Here is a 20,760-nt window from a genome sequence, read left to right on the forward strand (position 1 = left end):
TATGAGCATATCATCTGATGTAGTCCAAACATTTGCCTAGCTCCTCAAGCAACTCCCAGCCCGATACAAACTGTAAGAAAATGATACTAATAGAAGCAGGGCGCATTGACGTAACAAAAGGAATACCAGCGCATGGCATGCGCGAGGAATAGACTATTAGCATTGGGAGCTGAACACACTTCAGCAAACCACAACAGCAGCACGCACCTTATCCCTGTGACAAGCTGGACACTTAAGGTGTGCGTCATCATTAGCATCTCACTAGTAATCAAATTTAGACCACCGCTAACCACCTGAAATATTCATACTTTGGATAAGCATGAATCAACAAACGAAACATATAATTATGAGGACTTGCAGTATCATATCCATGGAGTTTCTGCATAATTTTAACACTGTGGCTTTCCTTCTCTTATATACAAACAGCCGTAAATCTGCACTCTAGAAGCAAGAACTAGGGAAAGAAAGAAACGAAAAGAAAAGTAAAGAAAAAAGTTGAAAAAAGGAAAAACATTTGTATGGTTATGAACATATGGGCAAGAGCTCTGGTGATGCCCCTTGTGAGGCTCTAGGTATACTGAGGTGGTCATTTACAAGGCATATACGCTCCCAATTGGATTCAAGTGTCAGTAAACCTGCCAAATAGAAGCAAAGAAGTATTAACGCGAGGCCTCTCCGGCAAAAGCTGCTCCGTTCTTAAAATGGGTTTGTCTTTTTGTTTCTTCTCTGTGCCAGGAAAGGCAAGGGATAGAGAGAGTGATGCTGACATATCATCTTCACCATCCATTGCAGGACCAGGGAGTTTTTCTTGGCTGCTTTTTCTGTCAGCCAAAGGGAAAAGCAATGACAAGACTTCCTTTTCGGATGATTTCTTCTTGCCCCCAAGTGCTAGTTCAAGATCTGGACTACTGGACTCTGGCACGTCTTCGTCATCTGAAGAAAGAACATGTATGAAGTTCTCTGATACAACATTTCTGACAGGACCCGAATCCGCTGGAAAGAAAAACTTTTCAGCGCACCTTGGGTTCTCAGTCATCCCTGTTCCACTGCAGAAACCATGAATGTTTTGCTGCTCATCAACATAGCTAGATAGCAAAGTATGTATCTGAGATGATAAATTATTAGTTGTATTTTCATCCCTAGAACTACTATTAGCATGTATCTCGCTGCGACTCCTCATCTTCTTGTATTCTTTTTCATCTTCAAGAGAAATGAAGTTTGCTCTCTCACTCCAAAGCATTATTTCATCAGTGCTCTTTGAGGGTTCACCAGAAGCACGCGTAACCGTCTGCATGGAAGATGAGTGTGCACGTTTCCGGCTAGGCCTTGACTCCCAGCCGAGGTGGTCGATCTCCATCAGATGTTCCTGCAGCTCATTATCTATACAAGCTTCAAGTTTGATTGATCCTTCTTTCTCCCTCATCTTTTCACCATTTCCTCTGCCTTCACCATCTGTTCATTGAGCAAGCAAAAAGAAATTGAGCAGAAATATCCTGAACAAATAATGTAAACATCATTGGAAGAAAAATCACCTTGTCCAAAATATGAAGATATTGCTTGTGAAGGCAATGCACTGTTCATATTTTCTATGCTAGTTGCATGAATGTGGACTGGGGTTCTGCCATCAATATCACTACCAGATTTCTCCTGCATGCAAATGGGTAAAGCTATGAGGATCTCATGCCACAAAAGCAACTGCAATCTAAACATAATGAAGGTATAAATTGACCGCAAATTAACTCATGAGATAATTCAAATGTGAATAAATACTAGAGATTAACACCACTTATGATCAGAAGAAAGTGCACGAAGCTCCTACCACTATAAGGTCAAGGAAAGGTCAGATGTACATAGCTTTACCCATGCATGCGGTGAGGCTGTTTTCGTGCTTCAAACCCATGAAATCCAGGTCGCATTGGAGCAACCTTACCTTTATGCTAAGGCCCGCCTCATGATTAGAACCAACAAATATTTAGCTATCGTAGTCAAGTCAAATGTTGATTAACCGCACCCCCCCCCCCCCCCAAAAAAAAAAAAAAACACCACCACCCAAAAATAAAAAAAAAGTATCAACATCTTTCAATTAAAATATCCACAAACACCAGGTTGTTAAAAGTGAGAAGTGGTCATAGGTGAATTAAATTTGGAAAAGCTAGAATCCAACTGTCCTTGTTGAACCAATGTTATATACTAGATGAGCATTAAAATATTTTGTGACATGGCACAGGGGCGTGCAAATTAACAAATGACATGAGCCTCTGATCAGAAACCACACTCAAATGCCATTCCACATTCACACATAAACTGGCGAATGTTCAGGGCTCATTGGGAAAAGCATCATCAAACATCTGTAACAATGTCAATCAGATCTCCTAATGCCAAACTGCAGAATGGATTTGAAGTGGACATTTTGAAAACAGAATGACAACTGCATGATATTTGGACTCAGCAGCATCTATAAATGTATTGCATGATTCCTTTTCTTTTGATAAAAAGTATTTTAAATATAACTCAAAGATATGCACAAACATAAACACAAAAACATACCCATATCCACCCATCAAGTGTCCTTACACTCAGTTTCGGTAACATTTGGCCAAAACTAACTGATTTCATCCAATTTTAGCTATAATGACTGAAATGAGCTAGTTCTCCATTTCTTTAAACAAATAGTCTAGATTGTATCAATTTTTGAGTCGTCCCTCTTTCTTCAATAAAAGAGAAGACTAACTCATGGATGAGAAACATTACCTCTAACAAGTATTTTCACAAGTCTTAACATGCAACTTTTAATTGGAGAAGTTAAAGTAAAAGGAAGTTTTCCTAAAGATGACTTTTTAGGTTTTTTTTTTTTTTGATAGAAGACATTTTAACCCTCTGTTAGGTTATTTACATGACAAAAGGGTCTCTATGTATTATGTACGAGATAAGTTCCCTAAATACTGGATTTGCAAGATTTAAGTTCAGATTAGCTAGATGTTACCTTGAATAATATAGGCATTTAGGTGAAATATATCTAATTGTGGTCTTTCTAAAATTTTTGATTTTTTGTAAAGTAAAAGTTAGATGTTGGAACTTGATATGATGGTAACCATACTATTATAGGTATTCGCATTGTTAGGTGTTTCAACATGATTGTTGCAAAATTTTCGAATGTTATTTAGTTATTCATAATTTTTTGGTTAGTTAACAATTGAATTTAAAAATGTTTCATGCATTTACGCTTTCAGTCTAAAAACAAAAAAAAAACGCTCTAGTGCACAAGATTTCCGCCATTACAGAGTTTGGAGAGCGTTAGATGTATGCAGCCTTACCCCATCGTGTAGAGAGGCTATTTCCATGTTTCAAACCGATGACACCTAGATCACAATGTAGAAACCTTATTATCGCCTCAAGGCCCACCCTCTATTTAGCCTAAAAATAATAAAACCATAAATCCACAATTCAAGATCCGTCGAACTGGCATCGGAGGGCGTACTAACTGGCAATTGGTTCGGTATGGTATGGATCCATACCTTACCATTCTAAGATGTACCAACACAAGGAGAGCCAGCGAAGGAGGGGGAGAGGGAGGAGAGAGAGAGAGAAAGAGAGAGAGAGAGAGAGGAGGGAGAGAGGGGAAAAGTGATGGAGGATGGTGGGGAGGGAGAGGGAGGGGAAGCGCGAGAGGATGTTTGCCAAATTTAGCTCAAGATTTTCAAAAAAAAAATTAGGGCTTGTCCCTGTTTCAAAATGAAATAGGGGCAACCCCCTACCGATAAGAAGAGGGCTTTCGAGCCCTCCTTCCTCTCCCTCCCTCCTTTCCTCCCTCTCCCTCTCCCTCCCCCTCTCTCCTTTCCTCCCTCTCTCTTTTCCTCTCTCTCCTCCCCCTCCCTCCATTTTGAACTGATGCACTAAATCGCGCCGATAACCGACTAGTCTGATTCAGTACATCCTGAACCGGCTGGTTCGGCATGATTTTTGAAGAGAGGTATTGTCAAAAAAAAGAGTTACCATTTCTTTGGAGGAGTTGAGGGTTCTCTGATGACAACGGAGTTCTGCAATCTTCCTTCACGGGTTCCCATTCAGGAAGAATCTCATAGAATCTATCGCCTTGCATGTTATGTTCTGTCCTTAGCCCTATGGATCGTTCCCAATGGAGGACCAATCAATCCTATGGCTAAGAAATATTCTGATGGAGTGGAGCTATCTCCATCACTTACTTTTTCCCCCGGGGGGGGGGGGGGGTGAGAAAAATGACCAACTTGACCCTTAGCCCAAGAGTTACATTTTTATATTTTCAAAAATCTCTTTTCAGGGGAGAAGGATAGTTTGTGTAGACAATTTGAAAGATATAATTGAAGGACAAGTATAGTTCAACCGACCTTGATCCAAATATTACAAATGACATGCTCTAAAATTATGTCACATATGAATCCTTGGCTTAAAAACCAAAAGATTTTATTTTAATTTGTAAATATAGAAATAGAAATACTAATCCTAGAAAGTTGAGCATCAGAACATTGTGAAATATAAATGATTAATAAAGTAGCCTCATTGTTCTCCATAGTTTTTCGCATGTTTTAAGTAATTCACATTTAATCTTAACTGTTACTGCTTTAAGTAATTCATTCACTTAGCAATGTCAAGATAGTACAGAAATAATTCGTAAGGACGCTTAGCAAAGTGTATTGCTGGAAAAGGGCTAGAATTTTTGTTTCTAAAATAGGACTTGTTGGTAATGTTAATACACAAGTATTAATTCTCTGTTAGATTCATATTTTTAACTTACATAATTATAATAAGCTCTAGTTTACATCAATTGATGACTTAGATGATACATAACTCGCGTCATCCAACTATTGCTTCTAAGTCAATCAACATTCTAGCTCAAGAAAGATGAAGGTTAGTTGACATTGTTTGCTCCTTACTAGACCGATCTGCCATTTTTATTCTTTTTTCTTCTTCTTCATCCTCTTCCTCCTTTCTTTTCCTTTTCATATTTATCCTGATCATTTCCCTCTTATGCTTCCTCACTTTATTTGCCCAATAGAAACTCTTTCATTCCAAGGTTTTCTCATTTGCCTCTTTCTTTCTATTACTTTATTTTGTTATTCCATTTTACCTTTCCTAGTGTCTTTCTTTCTCCACTTTTTCGTCCACCTTTGTTTCTTCCAATTTAGCTGTTTTTCATCATCCTAAATTTGAAGGCAAATTGATCGACAGTCCTTTGTTTAACTGCTGCTTATTAGTCCCTGGCCAAGTTCTGCTTCACATTTAATCCTGACAGACATATAGGCCTTCTTTTTGCATGTATCACTCTTGCCACACACAGTTGTGAGGAGCTTATACACACTTATACAGAGGCATGGAACCAATAATAAAATAGCCATCAAAACCAAGAGCCATGAATAAAATCCCAATCAACATGGCCTAAAGATTAAACAGTGTCAAACCTCAACTTTCCCAACAGTTCTTATAGTCCATCTATGAAGCAAGAGCGAGCCTTGGCGCAATGGTAAGGTTGCTTCTTTCTGGGTGTCACAGGATCAAAACATGGAAACAAGACTCTCCACACGAGGGAAAGGCTGCATACATATGACCTTCCCTAGACCCACAATGATGGGAGCCTCATGCAAACTAGGATGCCCTTGACCATCTAAGAATCCAGATATTTACCCCGTCCTTAGCTATTTAGAACAATCAGGCACACCTATGAATGCCATAGATCCCTATCACACAAAAACCACCAAAACACCTTTGACAACTATATACCTACTAGTGATTCTTCTTGCCTATTGTGGATCGATCTATAGGTGACAAGGGGTTGAAGGTGAAGTCATGTCAAATCAGGTCCGCCTTCTACAATTAGAAAAAAAAATCCAAAAAACAGGATGTTGTTTAGATAACGGGGACATAAGTTAAAAATGGCACAACTAGGGACTTGCAAGTCCAAGCTGAACTGTTAGAAACATGAGCATGCATGCACATACATACATACATGTATATATGTTCGTGTGTGCGCACGCGCGCGCGCGATATGTGAAGTCATGTTAAATCAGGTCAGCCTTCTACAGTTAAAAAAAAAAAAAAAAATCCAAAAAACATGTTGTTGTTTAGATAACTGGGACATAACTTAAAAATGGCACAACTAGGCAGTTGCGAGTCCAAGCTGAATTGTCAGAAACATAAGCATGCATGCACATTCACACACACACATATATATATATGCAGTAATATGATGGTATGTATCTGTGTATGAATTTTCATTTGTCGGGACAATTTTGGCAACTGGAGTCAATGACATGAATAAACATGTTAATTTCCAAAAACATGTAAACAACCCCAAAACAACTGCAGGTATGCTGATATAAATATGCTCATGTAATCTGTGCAAAATTGGAGCAAATCTCCCCCTCCCCCACGCTCCGAAACAACACCAAATAAAAAATAAGATGATGATGATGATGACGGCGGTGTAAGCTAAAAGGTGTAGAGTTCAGTAATCACATAATGCATATGAGCAACATAGCAGATGCAGTGTATAAAAATAGTGATTCAAAATATTTCACCAGAAATTGTAAGCTATTCTGACAATGAAGACATTACATGCAGTAATTACAATCAATAAGCAAAAGGCATTCTAGACTTCAATCCTTCGGGAATATAAAGCTTTACCAGATACATGGCCTCGCCTTTCAATGCAGGGCAGAAGTCCTTGGTACTCATCGGAAGGTCAGGCTCTGGACAAGTACCAAGCACGCTGCACAGCTGGCCTCGCATATCCGACGAGCAGCTTAGAGGAATCGAACCTGAAGCCAGCTGACACGAAGTATTTTGAACAAAAGAAGACTCATGCATGTTGCAGATCTTATCCTTGATACCAGAAGAAGAAATAGGCTGAAAATCCACCCAAATATTGGATTTCACTGCTTCCATGTTGGCTGATTTATTATTCCTAGATAATTCGTTATCTGAACTCTCATGGGAAATATTCCTAGATAATTCCTTGACTGAACTCTCATGGGAATTTATTTTCTGAGAGGTAGAAGCTTCAAAGAGAGGGGAAGAAATTTCTTGAACCAAGGGATCTGTGCTTAACTTGAACTGACAAGTCTGCTTCTGTAAATCAGGCAGGATTTTTGAGCACTCTGTCCTTCCTCTGAAGACACCCCAGAGAAAGAATAACATATTCCAACCTGAAAAGAACAAAGAGCATCTTCTCACTTCTAAGATGTGACTAGCAATACTAGATGGAGGGAAGGAAAACATATAAAATCATGTTTGCACATAAACAGTCTATCAAAAGCACAGCTATATCAAATAAATGCCCTTACTATGGTTAAATACATAAATGCTGTTTCTTACGTTGGCAGTTTTCTGGTAGTTTATTTGATGGGAAAATAAGAATCTCAACCTCATTGATATTCCCTCTAAGGGCTAAATCATTTTTAAGCATATTTTCCAACAGCTTCCCGTAAGTCCTTTCATAACTGTATCAAAACCAACAAAAAAGTATCTATAAAATTCTAGATCTTAAGTAATAATAAAAATAATAATTTATTAAAAAAAGGGGAAACAAAAACATCAAACAACCTCTCGATATCTTTAGCAAAGAAAAAAATGGCAATATTATCTTCCTTAGGACTGATTCCCTGAAATTGCAATGGCCACAACCTAAGGTAAGGAGCTTCGTCTAGTTGCAGTTTGCAAGGAAACTGGCTGACCACTTCAAGCATGTTAGGTGATGCAGAAGTTGACAAGTGAGCTTGAATCCCATCAAAAAACTCATGAAGTCCTCCAGTTCTAAGCACCTCAAAACCACCTCTGCAAAGAAAGTTCAGTTAATTATGAGAAACAAATTTGAACTCTTCAATAAGCCTTCTGAAATAAAGAGTTGAGAGATATCATACTGCCATATATATTCATGTTCTGGGATTCCTGAAGCTCTAAACGGGTTTGCAAGTAGAGAAGATTGATCAAGCAAAATTCTAGTTGAAGGATTCGCATTTGAACCATCAGAATTGGTAAGAATGGCATTGGAATCACTTGCTTTAGGAAGACATGAGGCTTCAACAGGGTGTTTGGCTTGCTGCATGTCAATCACAGGTTCTCTTATGCCAAAATCAGCATCAAAGCTTCTCAAATCAGCTTGCCCATCAGATGTCCCTTCCAGAGGCAAGCTCTTCAGACCACTTGAGTTTGACTGGATATCTTTGGAAGCTACTTCACAACTCACTTCAGTACTCGGCGTTGAACACACAGACTGGTCTGACAATTTATTTCTCTTCTGTGTCCTAGTTTTTGCTGCTTCAATTGCATCTTTCCATTTATTGCTTTTATGACTGCTTTCCCTTAAACTTCTATCAGCAGAAGGTTTAAGAGCAGATATGCGAAGTTTGTCAATCGGGCAAAACTGAGTTGCATGACCTGTTTCATTACATTTATGACAACGTAATACTCGACTGTCACTTGAAGCAGCCTGCCTTGAACTGCTAGAATGGGTAGAATCCTTGATTTGATCTTCTTGAGGGGAGGATTCTTGGACCTGAGACATACTGCGCTGCAGTACCAAGTCAGCATCACCACGTGATCTATCAACAGCAGTGGGATTTGCACAAGAACCTTCCCTAGGGACAACTTGGCATGGCCTTCGATCCTCAGAATTGCACAATTCATATCTTTTAGAAGTACTTGATGTCTGCTTCTTCACCTCAGTACGTCCTATTCCAACAGCAAAATAAAAATGAACATAGTTACTATTTAAACAGTGTCATAATGGAACTAAGCAAAAGGAGATGCCAGTTACAAGTCCTCTAGAGACATATCTGTACCTAAATCCTTGGGATTTTCTAGTCCCTTTTTGATGCTGAGTATGTCTTGTTCAGATTTATTACTTAAATTTCCACTATGCTGTGAAATCTTCAGATCCATCTTTGCAGCAGATGTGCCAGCAGGGCGATCAAGAACAAAAGAATTCTTCCTTTCCCTCATATTCCTTTCTTTCACCAGTTTCCAGCCTCTAGGTTCATCAGCTTGAGGTGATTTAAATGATTGGGTTCTATTTAACGATTCAATATTGGAGAGGCCTGAACTTACACTTTTGAATGATGCAGACTTCATCATTGTTTTGACTACTTCATCCTTCCTACCATTGCTAGAAACAGCTTCTCTCGTAATTTTTTGCTTCTGAGGCAAATTGTTGATCAACTGTTTGACCTTTGGCTTCATGTATGAGTTGTCAAATGAAAGCTGCTTTGAAAGTGGCCCTGCAAAAAGAAAAGATCTATAAATTTAAAACTTCACTACTCTACAAAGGTGGAGCAAGATTCAGCAGAAAATTGTCTGGGTATTTTATGTAACATATAATTCATGGAAATTTACCTCGAGTTGAATGAAGTTGCGGTTGAACCTTTGATGGCTTAGAGCTTGAGGTATGTGAGCGGGAGATGGCCTGGGAACTATTTGCCGACTGACCTTTGGAAGATGGAACCAGGTTGGTTGGCTTTACCTTTCCCATATCCAGGCTCTTAAATGAACTTTCTCGAGACATGACAGCATTTTTCCTTGGACTGGCTATTCCTATGGACCCACCACCTATTTCAGGAATCATTTTGCTGTTCATTGAAGTAACCTCCGGACTGTCTGCATGGCTCTTGCCTGATTTTTGTGGACTTTGCATTCCTTTAGTAGACCCTCTCACTTCTGTATCAATAGCTTCAATATCCAACTTAGGTAAAATCTTAGGGATCAAATTGCTCCCAAAATTCTGACTGTTTTCTTTCAAGATATCTACTTTTGATGTTCCAGAAAATGAATCAGATTTATCCACTTTTTGGTTTTCAGCATCCTCCTTGAGTTGGCATTCTTCACATAACCATTCACCTTCCGGAATTTTGTCCAACTTAATTCGCATGCAATAACTATTTAACAGCAAACAATTTTCAAGTGTTAGCCACAAACAAAAATCATATTAGAGACAAATTAATTAGATACAGCATGTCTGAAAATCGATAAGGGCTTACGTGTGCTCTGCACCGTCACTGCATCTACTACATGTAGCTAGAAGTTCTTCCACGCCCGCATCTCCGCATATATCACATACCTTTACCTGAAACAATATATATCACATAGACAAGTTGCAACATAAGAAAAGCCAACAAATATGAAGCTGCAATCCAAGGGTTTTAGTTCATCACTTCATAGTAAAATAATTGTCATAAAACTTTCACCAGACATTAAGTATCGAGTATTAATATTGGATATTCGAAAGAAAAAATAAAAATGTGAAAGATAGCAAAAGCTATCTTATACCCAATGCTGCCAAACTGAGAGTGAGAAGAGAGAAAGACAGAATAAGGGAGAGGAAGGAAAAGAGAGTCTCACGTTACCCAAACCCAAGTTTGACAACCACATTTGGTTGTTCAACACCAGGAAGATCATAGTCAAGGTGAGCAGCCTTTTTTGCCATTAATTTGGCCAAAGTTACAGAAATTGTGATATATTGTCAGTAAGGATCAAGCTACAAGACTATAATTTTTTAATGCATATTTCATTTTTATAAAATTATAAAAATTGGGCAACTATCAGGACAGGGTGTGATGCGGTGCATCCTATTCTGCGGGAAAATTAGGGATGGCCCTATCCCACACAATTTGAATGATCGTATTATATATGCATAACTATCAAAAACCAAAACATAAGCATCACCTCTATGGTAGCTATGTAAAATAGTAATTACTAGAAAGACTTAACTGCTTGGGGTCAGTTCAAGCAAGAAAGTAGAAATAAAGATATGTCTATGCCCCTTGTAGACAGCAATGTGTTGGTTGTAAACTTTCCTTTCTCTATTGACAAAGAGTAGAGCATACAAATAGTATTCTAGAGAGATGAGATATGATTCGTTGTTAACCAAAGTGTAATGACATAATCATTAAATAGGCCCATTATTGATGGAATAAGGCTCACATAAGAGGTGTCATGCACACCATAAATTTAGAAAAAGCAATTGTCGTGTCCTAATCTGATCTGACAAGCAAAAACTCATCATTAAACAAAACATGTATATACTTAATCTCATATATCTTTCCAATAATGTTGAAAAGCCAGCACTAGTTGATCCAAAATTCATATAAGTGTTATTATCCTCTAGCGAATATGACCAGCCATGCAATAGTACCCAGCATTTGGGTTAGTGCACAAATGTTAAATATCAACTTCCTTACAGCCCTGCCAATAATAAGACAACATATTTGCAATTACACAGCTACTAAAAGAGCCAGCAGAGCAACCTTGTGACGGTTACACCTTGCAGCTCCCATTTTCGGACCCCTCCAAGAAACCACTACGTGGTTGAGGATGCACCAAGACTTTGTTGTCTATGAAATCATTCATTCAATAGCAATAGAAAAAAATCATTTCGAAATCATACTTTTGAGTTGAAATTAAACCAGGTTGTAGATACAACAGGCCTAATCCAATAGACCATAGATTGACACATGTTGTGAAAAGCAGCAGCCTAGGCACTTAATTTGGCCAGACTGCCAAAGCCTGCTTATACCCTATTGCTTTAATGATTTCGTTTCCTACATTCTTTCCCTATTTAAGCCCCATAAGGGAAATGAAAGAGGGCTGATCGACGATTGCCAATAGGTCAGCCAGCAGCCACAAGCAGCAATAATGGTTGCAGTGGCCACAGCAATAGAGCCAAATTTGTGTATATATATTTGTTTATTCTTTCTTTGATCAATCTTCATATTATTCTTCTCATTATCCTTCCTTTGATTTTTCTCTCCTTTTCTACTCCTACCCATTCTTCATCTACCCATTCTTTTCCCCTTTTCCCCTAATTTCTCTTTTTCATTCTGCTTGCTAGCCTTTGTTCTACTTGCCGCTTCCTTGATAATTGTTAGTTGTGGCCCTGTAGCCTTCTGGCTGGTACTTTCTACCCTCCTCTTCCCAGCTTCTTGCTAGGTGTTAGCTATGTTCTGCAACATGTTGACTACTATAATGGAGCAACACTGCTGCAAATCTCCTCTTGCAGGGTTTGGTACTTAAAGTTTTTAAATATGAAAAATAGGTTTCATAATACCAATATTGGTGGAAAAATGGATAAATATAGGATATATGCACATTCTTATTTATGCATATGAACTAAAGATATTTACAATAAAAGCTTGGAACGATTTCCTCCTCCGCTTAAGCACCGAGGAAGCCGCCTAGCCATATAAGCTTTCCACTGCTTGGACTTGTCTAGGCAGTCTGACAACCTTGGGTCAACTTAATGAATCTACTCATCAAGCATGGTGGATGAACATAGTTCTTAATTGTTTTAATCATCTCAGTGAAGAGCTTAAGCTTAAGTAACTGAACTTACCAAGAGTCTTCTAGAGCATTTATCTGAAATTTGGATTAGTTATTTAAAATAGTCTCGCATATATTATAGATTTTTCACATCGCAGTCTCATTCTGATTAAGTTGCTTCTAATGGATCCAATCATGGTTGCAAAATGACAAGTGTTCTTAATACTTAATGATGAATTCAGTCAATATTCTTTGCAGGCCAAAACAGACGCTACCGTTCATCTGTCTTTCCTTCCCATGCCTTTCCAAGTTTTAACCGAACAACAGAATTTCCATAAAACTCCCATAAATCCTTTGTCCACCTCACTTCACTGATCCTCCTGAATGTCTTCCTACAATTGGCAACCAAATCAAATCCTACTGCCCCAACTCCCAAGCTTGTTGGTTGCATAACTAGCAATATGATATGTAGAGCAAATTTTTGTTATTTTGGTTTCTTTCAATCCCAACCCTTAATTTTATTAGGGAGTAAGAAGCAACACTTTGATCTGCATTTATGATAATTCACCTACACAATTTTATAACAGCCTGAATTATAGCCAAATGCTCAAGCAACTATAATAGAGTACATCATCACATTGCATAACTAACAATATGACATGAAGAATGAATATCTGTCATTTCTATTTCTTTCAATCCCACACCTTTATTTTACAAGTAAATACAAAGCAACACTTTGATCAACATTTCCAACATTAGCTCTAAGCCCCTAACACTCTTACCGTAATAGTTTACCTACATGATTTTATAATTGCCTCAATGATACCATCTGCCTGGGCAACTATGAGAGAGTACCTCATCAATATAGTCCGTGTTTTCTTTTAATAAACAAAAGTAAAAAAAGGGGATTTGGGGAGTAAGACAGACATGAAATTTAATTGATCTCCTCAAGCTTAGGCTTGTTCTTGAAGCCCACGAATCTATCTTGCAAGTAGTCTAGTTTCAAGCCTTAGGCTGGATTTGAATCCATGAAAGAGACTGATGTGATTCAATTATATTATGGATTATCAGCTAGCTTGTGTTCCTAGACTTTTAAGTGTAAGAGAGGGAGGGAGGGAGGGGTCGACGTAGGGTGGTGGAAGGCAGCATCATCCAAGATTTGGGTCCCAGTATGTCCCACTCATATCATACTGTCCAATGATAGAATGGCACCCGGGGCGCACCCAGGTCACCAATTCTCACATAAACTAGGACATCCCAACCATCCCAATTGGTTCCAGCCAGGACAAATTGGGATGATTGCCTCCCAACACTTTAGAATAGCCTAACATCATGGGACATCATTTTCTTAATCTTTTTCTCTTCATTCCTATTGTTAATGGTCATTTTCCGCCATCTCAACATCGTACCAACCTAGGACCAAACCGAGGTGAAAACCAATACTAGGCCTTTAATCTTATTATCACCGATAACTATCATTTATTTCTTATATGGAAGGGGACACTGCAAAAAATTCCCTTGAGATATTCTAAGCGCCCCCCCCCCCCCCCCCCCAACCTTTTCTTCAGAATACGATATTATTATTGTATATGTTAGGTGCATGATATTAATCCAGTAATAAAGCCCTAAACAAAACCCTAATTATATATGTAGTGATTAGGATTATAATTTCTTCCAAAGAAAAGAGTTCTTGCAATCCTCATCTGGAGCAAATACATCATACATCAGCTTCTTGACAATGTATGATAACTCTTAACACAAATACTTTTTATTCCATAATGATTTCGCACAGTACCCTGATTTTAAGAGTTTGTAGAGGCTTTATGTCATTGCACTACAGCCATATAGTAGGTTAGTCAAAGAACATTTTGCACATTTAGAAAATTAAAGGCCTTGGAAGAAGCATTTAAAGATTACATTTTTTAGGACCTTTTCTTGGCAATATAAAGGATATATATTACAAAAGAACATGTACTTAACAAATGATTAAAATTTTCAAAGCAATTAAATCAAAAAAAAGATATTTCTCAAAATTAAATAGTCAAACAATCATGTAAAAAAAACATCTAAGACACCAAATTTTATGTCAAAAAGTTACCTGATCTCTAAGATCTCTCTAGAAACTGTCATCTGGGGCTTCCAAATGTTTTGGAACTTGCCAAATTTAAGTTTATTCAAGAAAAGAGTGATTCGCAGCATACAAGAAATTAGTACAAACTACGCACATATACAGCATATTTAGAGTCATAAGTTAGTTTCAGCTTAAACTACAAATCTGAACCCTGCTTCAGATAGGCTCCCCAAAAATTTACATGTCTCAGTTTTAAAGTTCTGGACAAAGCATTAAATATTAGAAACTTCAAATCAAATTTATATAAAAATTAATGCCAACCACGAAAAAAAAAAAAGCCACAGTAAGTCACTAGCTCCTATAGAAACTTTTATAATTAAAACATAACATCAGAAACTAGATCATCCAGGTACACAAACAAACAAGCCAGCTATAAGTTCTCATATACAATGGTAAAAAATTGTGATATTGCTAATTTAAGGGAGGTGGTTGGCCTTGGACTTCAATGCATTTAACTTGAGCTACTGGGATGAAAATCTGGGCTAAAAGAAATAAGTCATCAGTCTAGAATTTGGGATGGCATGGTAAAGGCAAATGCTGGCTGATTAAACTAAAAGTCTAAGTAACCATAATACTGAATCCTTCTTTAAGTAATTTAACTTGCAATCATTATATCTCACAGGTCTTATAAGGACGAGTATAAATTTTTAACTTGCACTAGCTGATTTAACTAAAATTATTTTGCTTCACAAAACCCAGAAGCAGTGTTTTTTAAGTCTTTCCTTACTTTAATAATCACACAATTCTAAGAAACAAGCACCAATAGAAGGTGCGTGCACAAAATGGGACAAAACAAACTCTCCTCAGCACCTACATAGCAGCAGAAGTGTCTTTTTCATATTTCAGGAATATTTACTGGTTTATCACAGATAACCTCAACTCAAGATTTTATAAACAAAGCAAAGAACTGGTAAAAGAGGAGTTGAAACAACCAAGGAATATAGTTAAAGGTACCAAAAGTGCCTAATAGGAGGAACAGGCATTTCTATAATCATTTGATAGCCAAATTGAGCAAAGAAAAGAGAAGGAACTCACATCATCTAATCCACTGTCTGATTCAGAATTTTCCCCCTTAGTGATCAGGCGCGGTTGCATGTCAGGCTCTTGTACATTGGATGCCTCCAATATGGTACCGTTCTTTCCAAATTGCTCACAAGTGTTCCTGCATTTAGTAGCTTCATCTGATGGGTTCTCACCATCCATGACAGCTTCAGTTTCAAGGCATGAATCATGGTTCTTTAAAACCCTTGAAGAGGAGTCACCTCTGATTTGACTTGGTTTACTGTCTTCATAACTTGGGAGTGCAGCAGAATTGCGCCCATCAATACTCATGGAAACCAATGGTCCTCCAGGTGAAGATTTGACATCATTCATCGAGCATTCAGAAGGCTCTCCTCGATGTTGAGAAGTTAGATATCCTCCCAAATCCTTAGAATCAGGACTACGGTCAACGTATGCACTTTGAAAATGGGAATGTGAAGACGGTGTTTTGGTAGACAATTCTTTTTTTGTGGGAGGGAACTCTACAAGGTCAGATTTGGGAGAAAAGACAGCATTTACAGAGTTACCGCCAGAGCTCTTCTTCCTCGAAGATTCCAGAGGGCATGTGTTTAGTTCTCTTGATTTACTTTCACTTGCTTCTATTTCATGATGATGAGATCCAGGACAGGCATCCACCTGTACCTCCATTTCATTTTCTTTAGCAAGTAAATCATAGGTTGATGCAGAACTACATGATGTATCTTTCTTGTCCAGGTCAACATTACGATAACAGGCTGGGGGATTGGCATCTCTGACTCCAGTGATACATGACATATTATCCCCATGGCATTCTGCTCCGTGCTGCTCTTCATCTCGATGTAAGAATATCCCAAGGTGCGAATCAGATGCAGAGTGACAGCATGAGGGATTTAGCCCATGACTAGTACCAGTAGCCTTTCGAAGAGGCTGATCTTCTCCTGCTGCACCTCCTAAAGACACTTTTGGAGGTATGTCTACATCTTCAGATGCATCATACATAGCAGAAGCCCTCAGAGTTGCTTTACTTTCAGCATTTTCAGAATATGAATCATGACTCGAGCTTGTGCTCAATAAATTGCTTGTTTCACTAGCTGCATGTTGCTGGTTATCACATGCTCTGCTCTTAGTGGGAGGCAACCCATCAACACCAATGAATGAACAACTATCAGTTTCTTTTCTCTCATAGATATTGTCAGAAAACCCACATTCAACTTTTGACATCATGGCTGACATATTACGATGCATACAAGAGGAGCAAGGAGCAGAGCACACATTGCATGTCCCAGATTCTGCCCTCATCTGAAGACTATCGTTTATAAACATATAGCTTTTTTCAGATTGTAAAAAATCCTATGAAAAACAGTGTAAATGGAGAATTTCAGAAACAACTTGTATACATGACACGTAAAGGATGTGGACCAACATGCATGAGAAATGTATAGGCACATGAACCTGTGTATGATGATTCGTGTTTGGAATTTCAATAAGTTCCAAGCAAAGTTCTCTTCTACATGAAAAGGACTGTAAGTAAATCTAAAACAGTAATACACAAGGATGATTAGTGTACAACATGAAAGATTATAAAGGAACGAACACCTAAACAAAAGATTGGTAGAAATCATGAAAGCAAATAATGCTTTCACACAGTCGAGAACTTTTTCCTTTCAACACACATGCACACAGACACGTTCCCACACACAAGAATATATTTTAATTTTCAAATATTGCATGATGGAATGCCAGCAAGCTGAGACTCCCTAAGTAATGGTCCTTAGCTATTCTCACACAATGAAAATTATTATCATCATCTGGAAAAAGGTCAGCAAGACCGAACCAGCTTCTTTTGGAACTCTAACTATTCCATGCAGGAACTCAAACTATTCCATGAAGCTGTCTCCATTTTAACTGAGGAATCTGGTTTAAGGCACAAATCAGAAGCCCAAGACAAACTGAGAAAAAAAAACACAGCGAACAACAATTTTCTACGTAGAAATAACAAACGATAGTTTTAAAAAACATAAAGTCATAATAGACTTCTTGCTGCAGAGATAATAAGGTTCAACTTTTATCGACAGGGAGAAAAAAAAAAGATGATTAAGTTTTCAATGTCAGGATTTTTTTAGTGATGTGCTCGAGAACAGAGATCCTTGAATGTGCACAAGTAATTTGCTTGTTGCAACTGTTGAGGATCACATCCATTCTAAGAGGAAGAGTACATAAGAGGCATCTTAGTCCATTCGAGCACTTCTCTACAAATCAGGATTCACAAGGACACATTAATCATCAGGATTGAATATCAATTTGTACACGTGCATGCACCCACACACATGATTGAAAGATCTTTCACACAATGTGATGGTCTCAGGAAACATCACATGTAATATATTATCAATGGTCTCATGACATCTAAACCATGATATTTTACAGCGTGACACAAACTTAAGTACGAGATGCAGTTTTATCTTTCAATGATGAACAAATTCACAAGTGCAGCCAGCACAATTAGGAAGATTTCTATAGTGTGATGTCACGAGGCAGGAATCACTAATTAACCCCAATTGCACCTTAGGCATCATGGCTCAAATTCTTGAACAACTATGGGGCACTTGGAAGTTGAAACAAAATTTGAGGTCACATAACTGTTAAAAGTTAGACATGAATCCTTAAAAACTAGTCTACAGATAGGTTGCATAAATTTCCATCAATTTAAGCGCAATGGCATTATAAAGATGTACCCATACAAATAGCTTTTTTCACAGTGATAATTAAACACCTAAGTACCCTTTTTTGGAGAAGGCAAAATGCAAGGAGAAACTAAGAATGATAATAGCTAATGCGTAACACCATCTTTGAAATTTCAAGATCACAAGTAGGGAGAAAGCAAAGAAAATTGAGGAATGACCTCATTATTAAACAAGACGAGAAAGATTTTTTGAGCAAAAAAATAAAAAAAGCATGCAGCCACTATGTTCAAAAAATAAACATAAATTTTATAAATGGAGGAAGATGGATTTTGACAGATGATACATAACACTAATGTCTTAAGAAACAAAGTATAAATTATAAAATATAATTCTTACAAGTACACCCTACTCCTTTGTACTCTGCTGCTTTCATCTTGATCCTACCAGTGAATCATGTTATTAGGTCATATTAATCAATTACACTATATTAAGTTTATTCCAGATAACGCTAAAAAACTGCTACTCATACTATCCACTTTGAGATCAACAAAGTGCTACATAACGCTACAGACCGACCACTATAGAAATAATAATTAAAAAAAGAAGAAGTCCTTCCTCAATATCAAAGTATGATAGATTGGCAGATGTCTAAAGAACTTGGAAACAACCAGCACACATGTATTATCACAGTCTTGGTAAGAATAAATCACTCAGGTTAAACAAATCTGTCTTAGGCTTAACAAGAGTTTGTGAAGTTGCTAAATGTTATTCCCTCAACCTAAATCTTGTCTACATGGAGTTTCCGACTGAACCGTCTCATATCCTACTACGAGCAAGTCTGCAATAGCATCAACGTGAGAACACAAATCTCCTTATGTACTAAAGTTTCATTAGCTCATTTTGGTGTGCTGATAATCTGAAAGTTAAATAACTAAAACACTTTCATGATAATTTAAAACAAGAACATCGTGCAATTTTTTCCTTTAAATACAAGAATGTGCTCAAAAGATTCCAGTGCAACCATTAAACGTTCTTTACTGATCATTAAAAATTTGCATCATGATGAAACTAGATGCTATAGGTGTTAGATAAGTTTGTTAAAATAAATAAATAACTGATCTATACACCAAATAAAATCAAAATAGAAAATTGTCCTATACATCCCAGGTTCACCTCTTACCGAGTTCAGCCTTTGAAATTCATGGTCTGACTCATCAACAGGTCCTTGGATGCGACAACTCCCTTGCAGGACTGGTGTTATCTAGAAAGCAGATCAGAAACCATATAACTTGCAATTTTTCGGCAATTCACTACCAAGAACACCAAAGATAAAGAGTAACAAAGTATTACTGTAGACAAACCACAAACACTCATCCAATGGTCTCCAATAAAACCTTCTCATATAACAAAGACTGAATAGCAAATATGCAAATTAGGATATATTTTTTAAAAAAAAAACCTTTCATCTCTCTTTTACATTAATAACAGAACACACAATCATGCACCTGAAATCAAAAACCACAGTGTAAAGTGAATTGACGGGAAAAAAGAAAGGAGAGATCCGGTCTTTCTCCCATAAAGACAGGAAAAAAAACCCTAATTTCCCAGTCCAATTGATGAAATCCAGTGAAAAACTCATAAAAAAAAGTATCGAGATCCCTGCTCAAAGGAAGAGCACCAATCCGATCAAACACAAGGACCATTGAATTCAACAAAAAAGGGATAAGGAAAACGCGAAAATTCACAAAAATGCAATCGATCGAGCAAAAAGACGACCAAGAAACGCTAATCTTTAGACGAAAAGACGATATCTTTACATGCCTCCGGTTCCGAGATCCTTCCGGTGCGATCATAGAGCTCCTTCAGAGGCCGCTCCGCAAGCTTCCTCATCCTCCTCCCGCGGGGGGCGGCGAGATCGGCTCCGATCGGATTACCGCCTGACGCGGCTCCCGTCCCCAGCCTCCATCAAGATTAGGGCTTCCACCTCACGCTACGGTCCCTCCAAGAAGACGACGGCGGCGGCTAGGGAGAGCGGAGTGAGACGAGAGAGAGAGAGAGAGAGAGAATGGGTGCGCCGGGAATGCTAGCCTGCGCCGTTTGGCGTACGGACGGGGAGCTTAACGTGCCCCAGGGGTTGCGCGGATCTGTTGGGGGCGAGGGTCGGCGTGGGGAACGGCGATTGCTTCTCGTGGAATCAATCCTGGCGCAGAGAGTTGAAGAGGAGAGGAGATGAGAGAGCGAGGCATGCGTCGAGCGGGGACCCCTGGCTCGCTCTCCTATCTAAATTTAGAAAACAACGGCAAGATAAGAGGTTCGTAAAAAACTCTAGGAGTAAATTCTTGATTTTTCGTACGTGCGAGAGATGACGCGCGTCCGGCTGGATTAAAAGACTTTGGTGGTGGGCGGTGCAATGGTGCCTTCAGCAGCGAGAGGAATCCCACACGAGGTCTTCGCGGAATGACACATGCGCCGCCCGGGAACTCGTGCCGTTCGCGATCTCAGCCGTCCGATCGGTGGAAATCTCCAAGGTCACAATCGGATGCCTGAGATTTAGTTTTGTGTACCCCAATTCCGCAAATGGCCTTGGTTCTTTCTCGATTGCCAAAATGAAAAGGACCGGGAGTTCCTTTTTCGGGGGCGACG

The 20,760-nt window shown here is 38.4% G+C and overlaps 1 protein-coding gene across 11 annotated transcripts; it reads right to left on the reverse strand.

The window, feature by feature from the left end:
* Positions 1-299: 299 nt before the first annotated feature.
* On the reverse strand, positions 300-20,397 carry LOC103711790. 11 transcript variants are annotated; one of them, XM_039119087.1, is made up of 14 exons: positions 19,939-20,397; positions 19,298-19,378; positions 16,886-16,966; positions 15,449-16,783; positions 10,005-10,090; positions 9,364-9,902; positions 8,814-9,248; positions 7,893-8,703; positions 7,576-7,806; positions 7,348-7,472; positions 6,658-7,178; positions 1,533-1,647; positions 1,020-1,452; positions 694-933 (listed from the first exon to the last, which is right to left on the reverse strand). In XM_039119087.1, the coding sequence occupies exons 1-14, from the start codon at positions 20,005-20,007 to the stop codon at positions 930-932; spliced, it is 4,866 nt and encodes a 1,621-aa protein (XP_038975015.1). In that variant the 5' UTR covers positions 20,008-20,397; the 3' UTR covers positions 694-929. The 11 variants fall into 11 exon arrangements, with proteins under 11 accessions (XP_038974982.1, XP_038974984.1, XP_038974985.1 ...); XM_039119054.1 differs by having other exon boundaries at positions 300-1,452; positions 19,939-20,396; XM_039119056.1 differs by having other exon boundaries at positions 300-1,452; positions 19,298-19,368; positions 19,935-20,396.
* Positions 20,398-20,760: the final 363 nt, after the last annotated feature.

This window comes from Phoenix dactylifera, chromosome 2 (assembly GCF_009389715.1).
Source record: "Phoenix dactylifera cultivar Barhee BC4 chromosome 2, palm_55x_up_171113_PBpolish2nd_filt_p, whole genome shotgun sequence".
In the NCBI taxonomy this organism is placed as follows: Eukaryota; Viridiplantae; Streptophyta; class Magnoliopsida; order Arecales; family Arecaceae; genus Phoenix; species Phoenix dactylifera.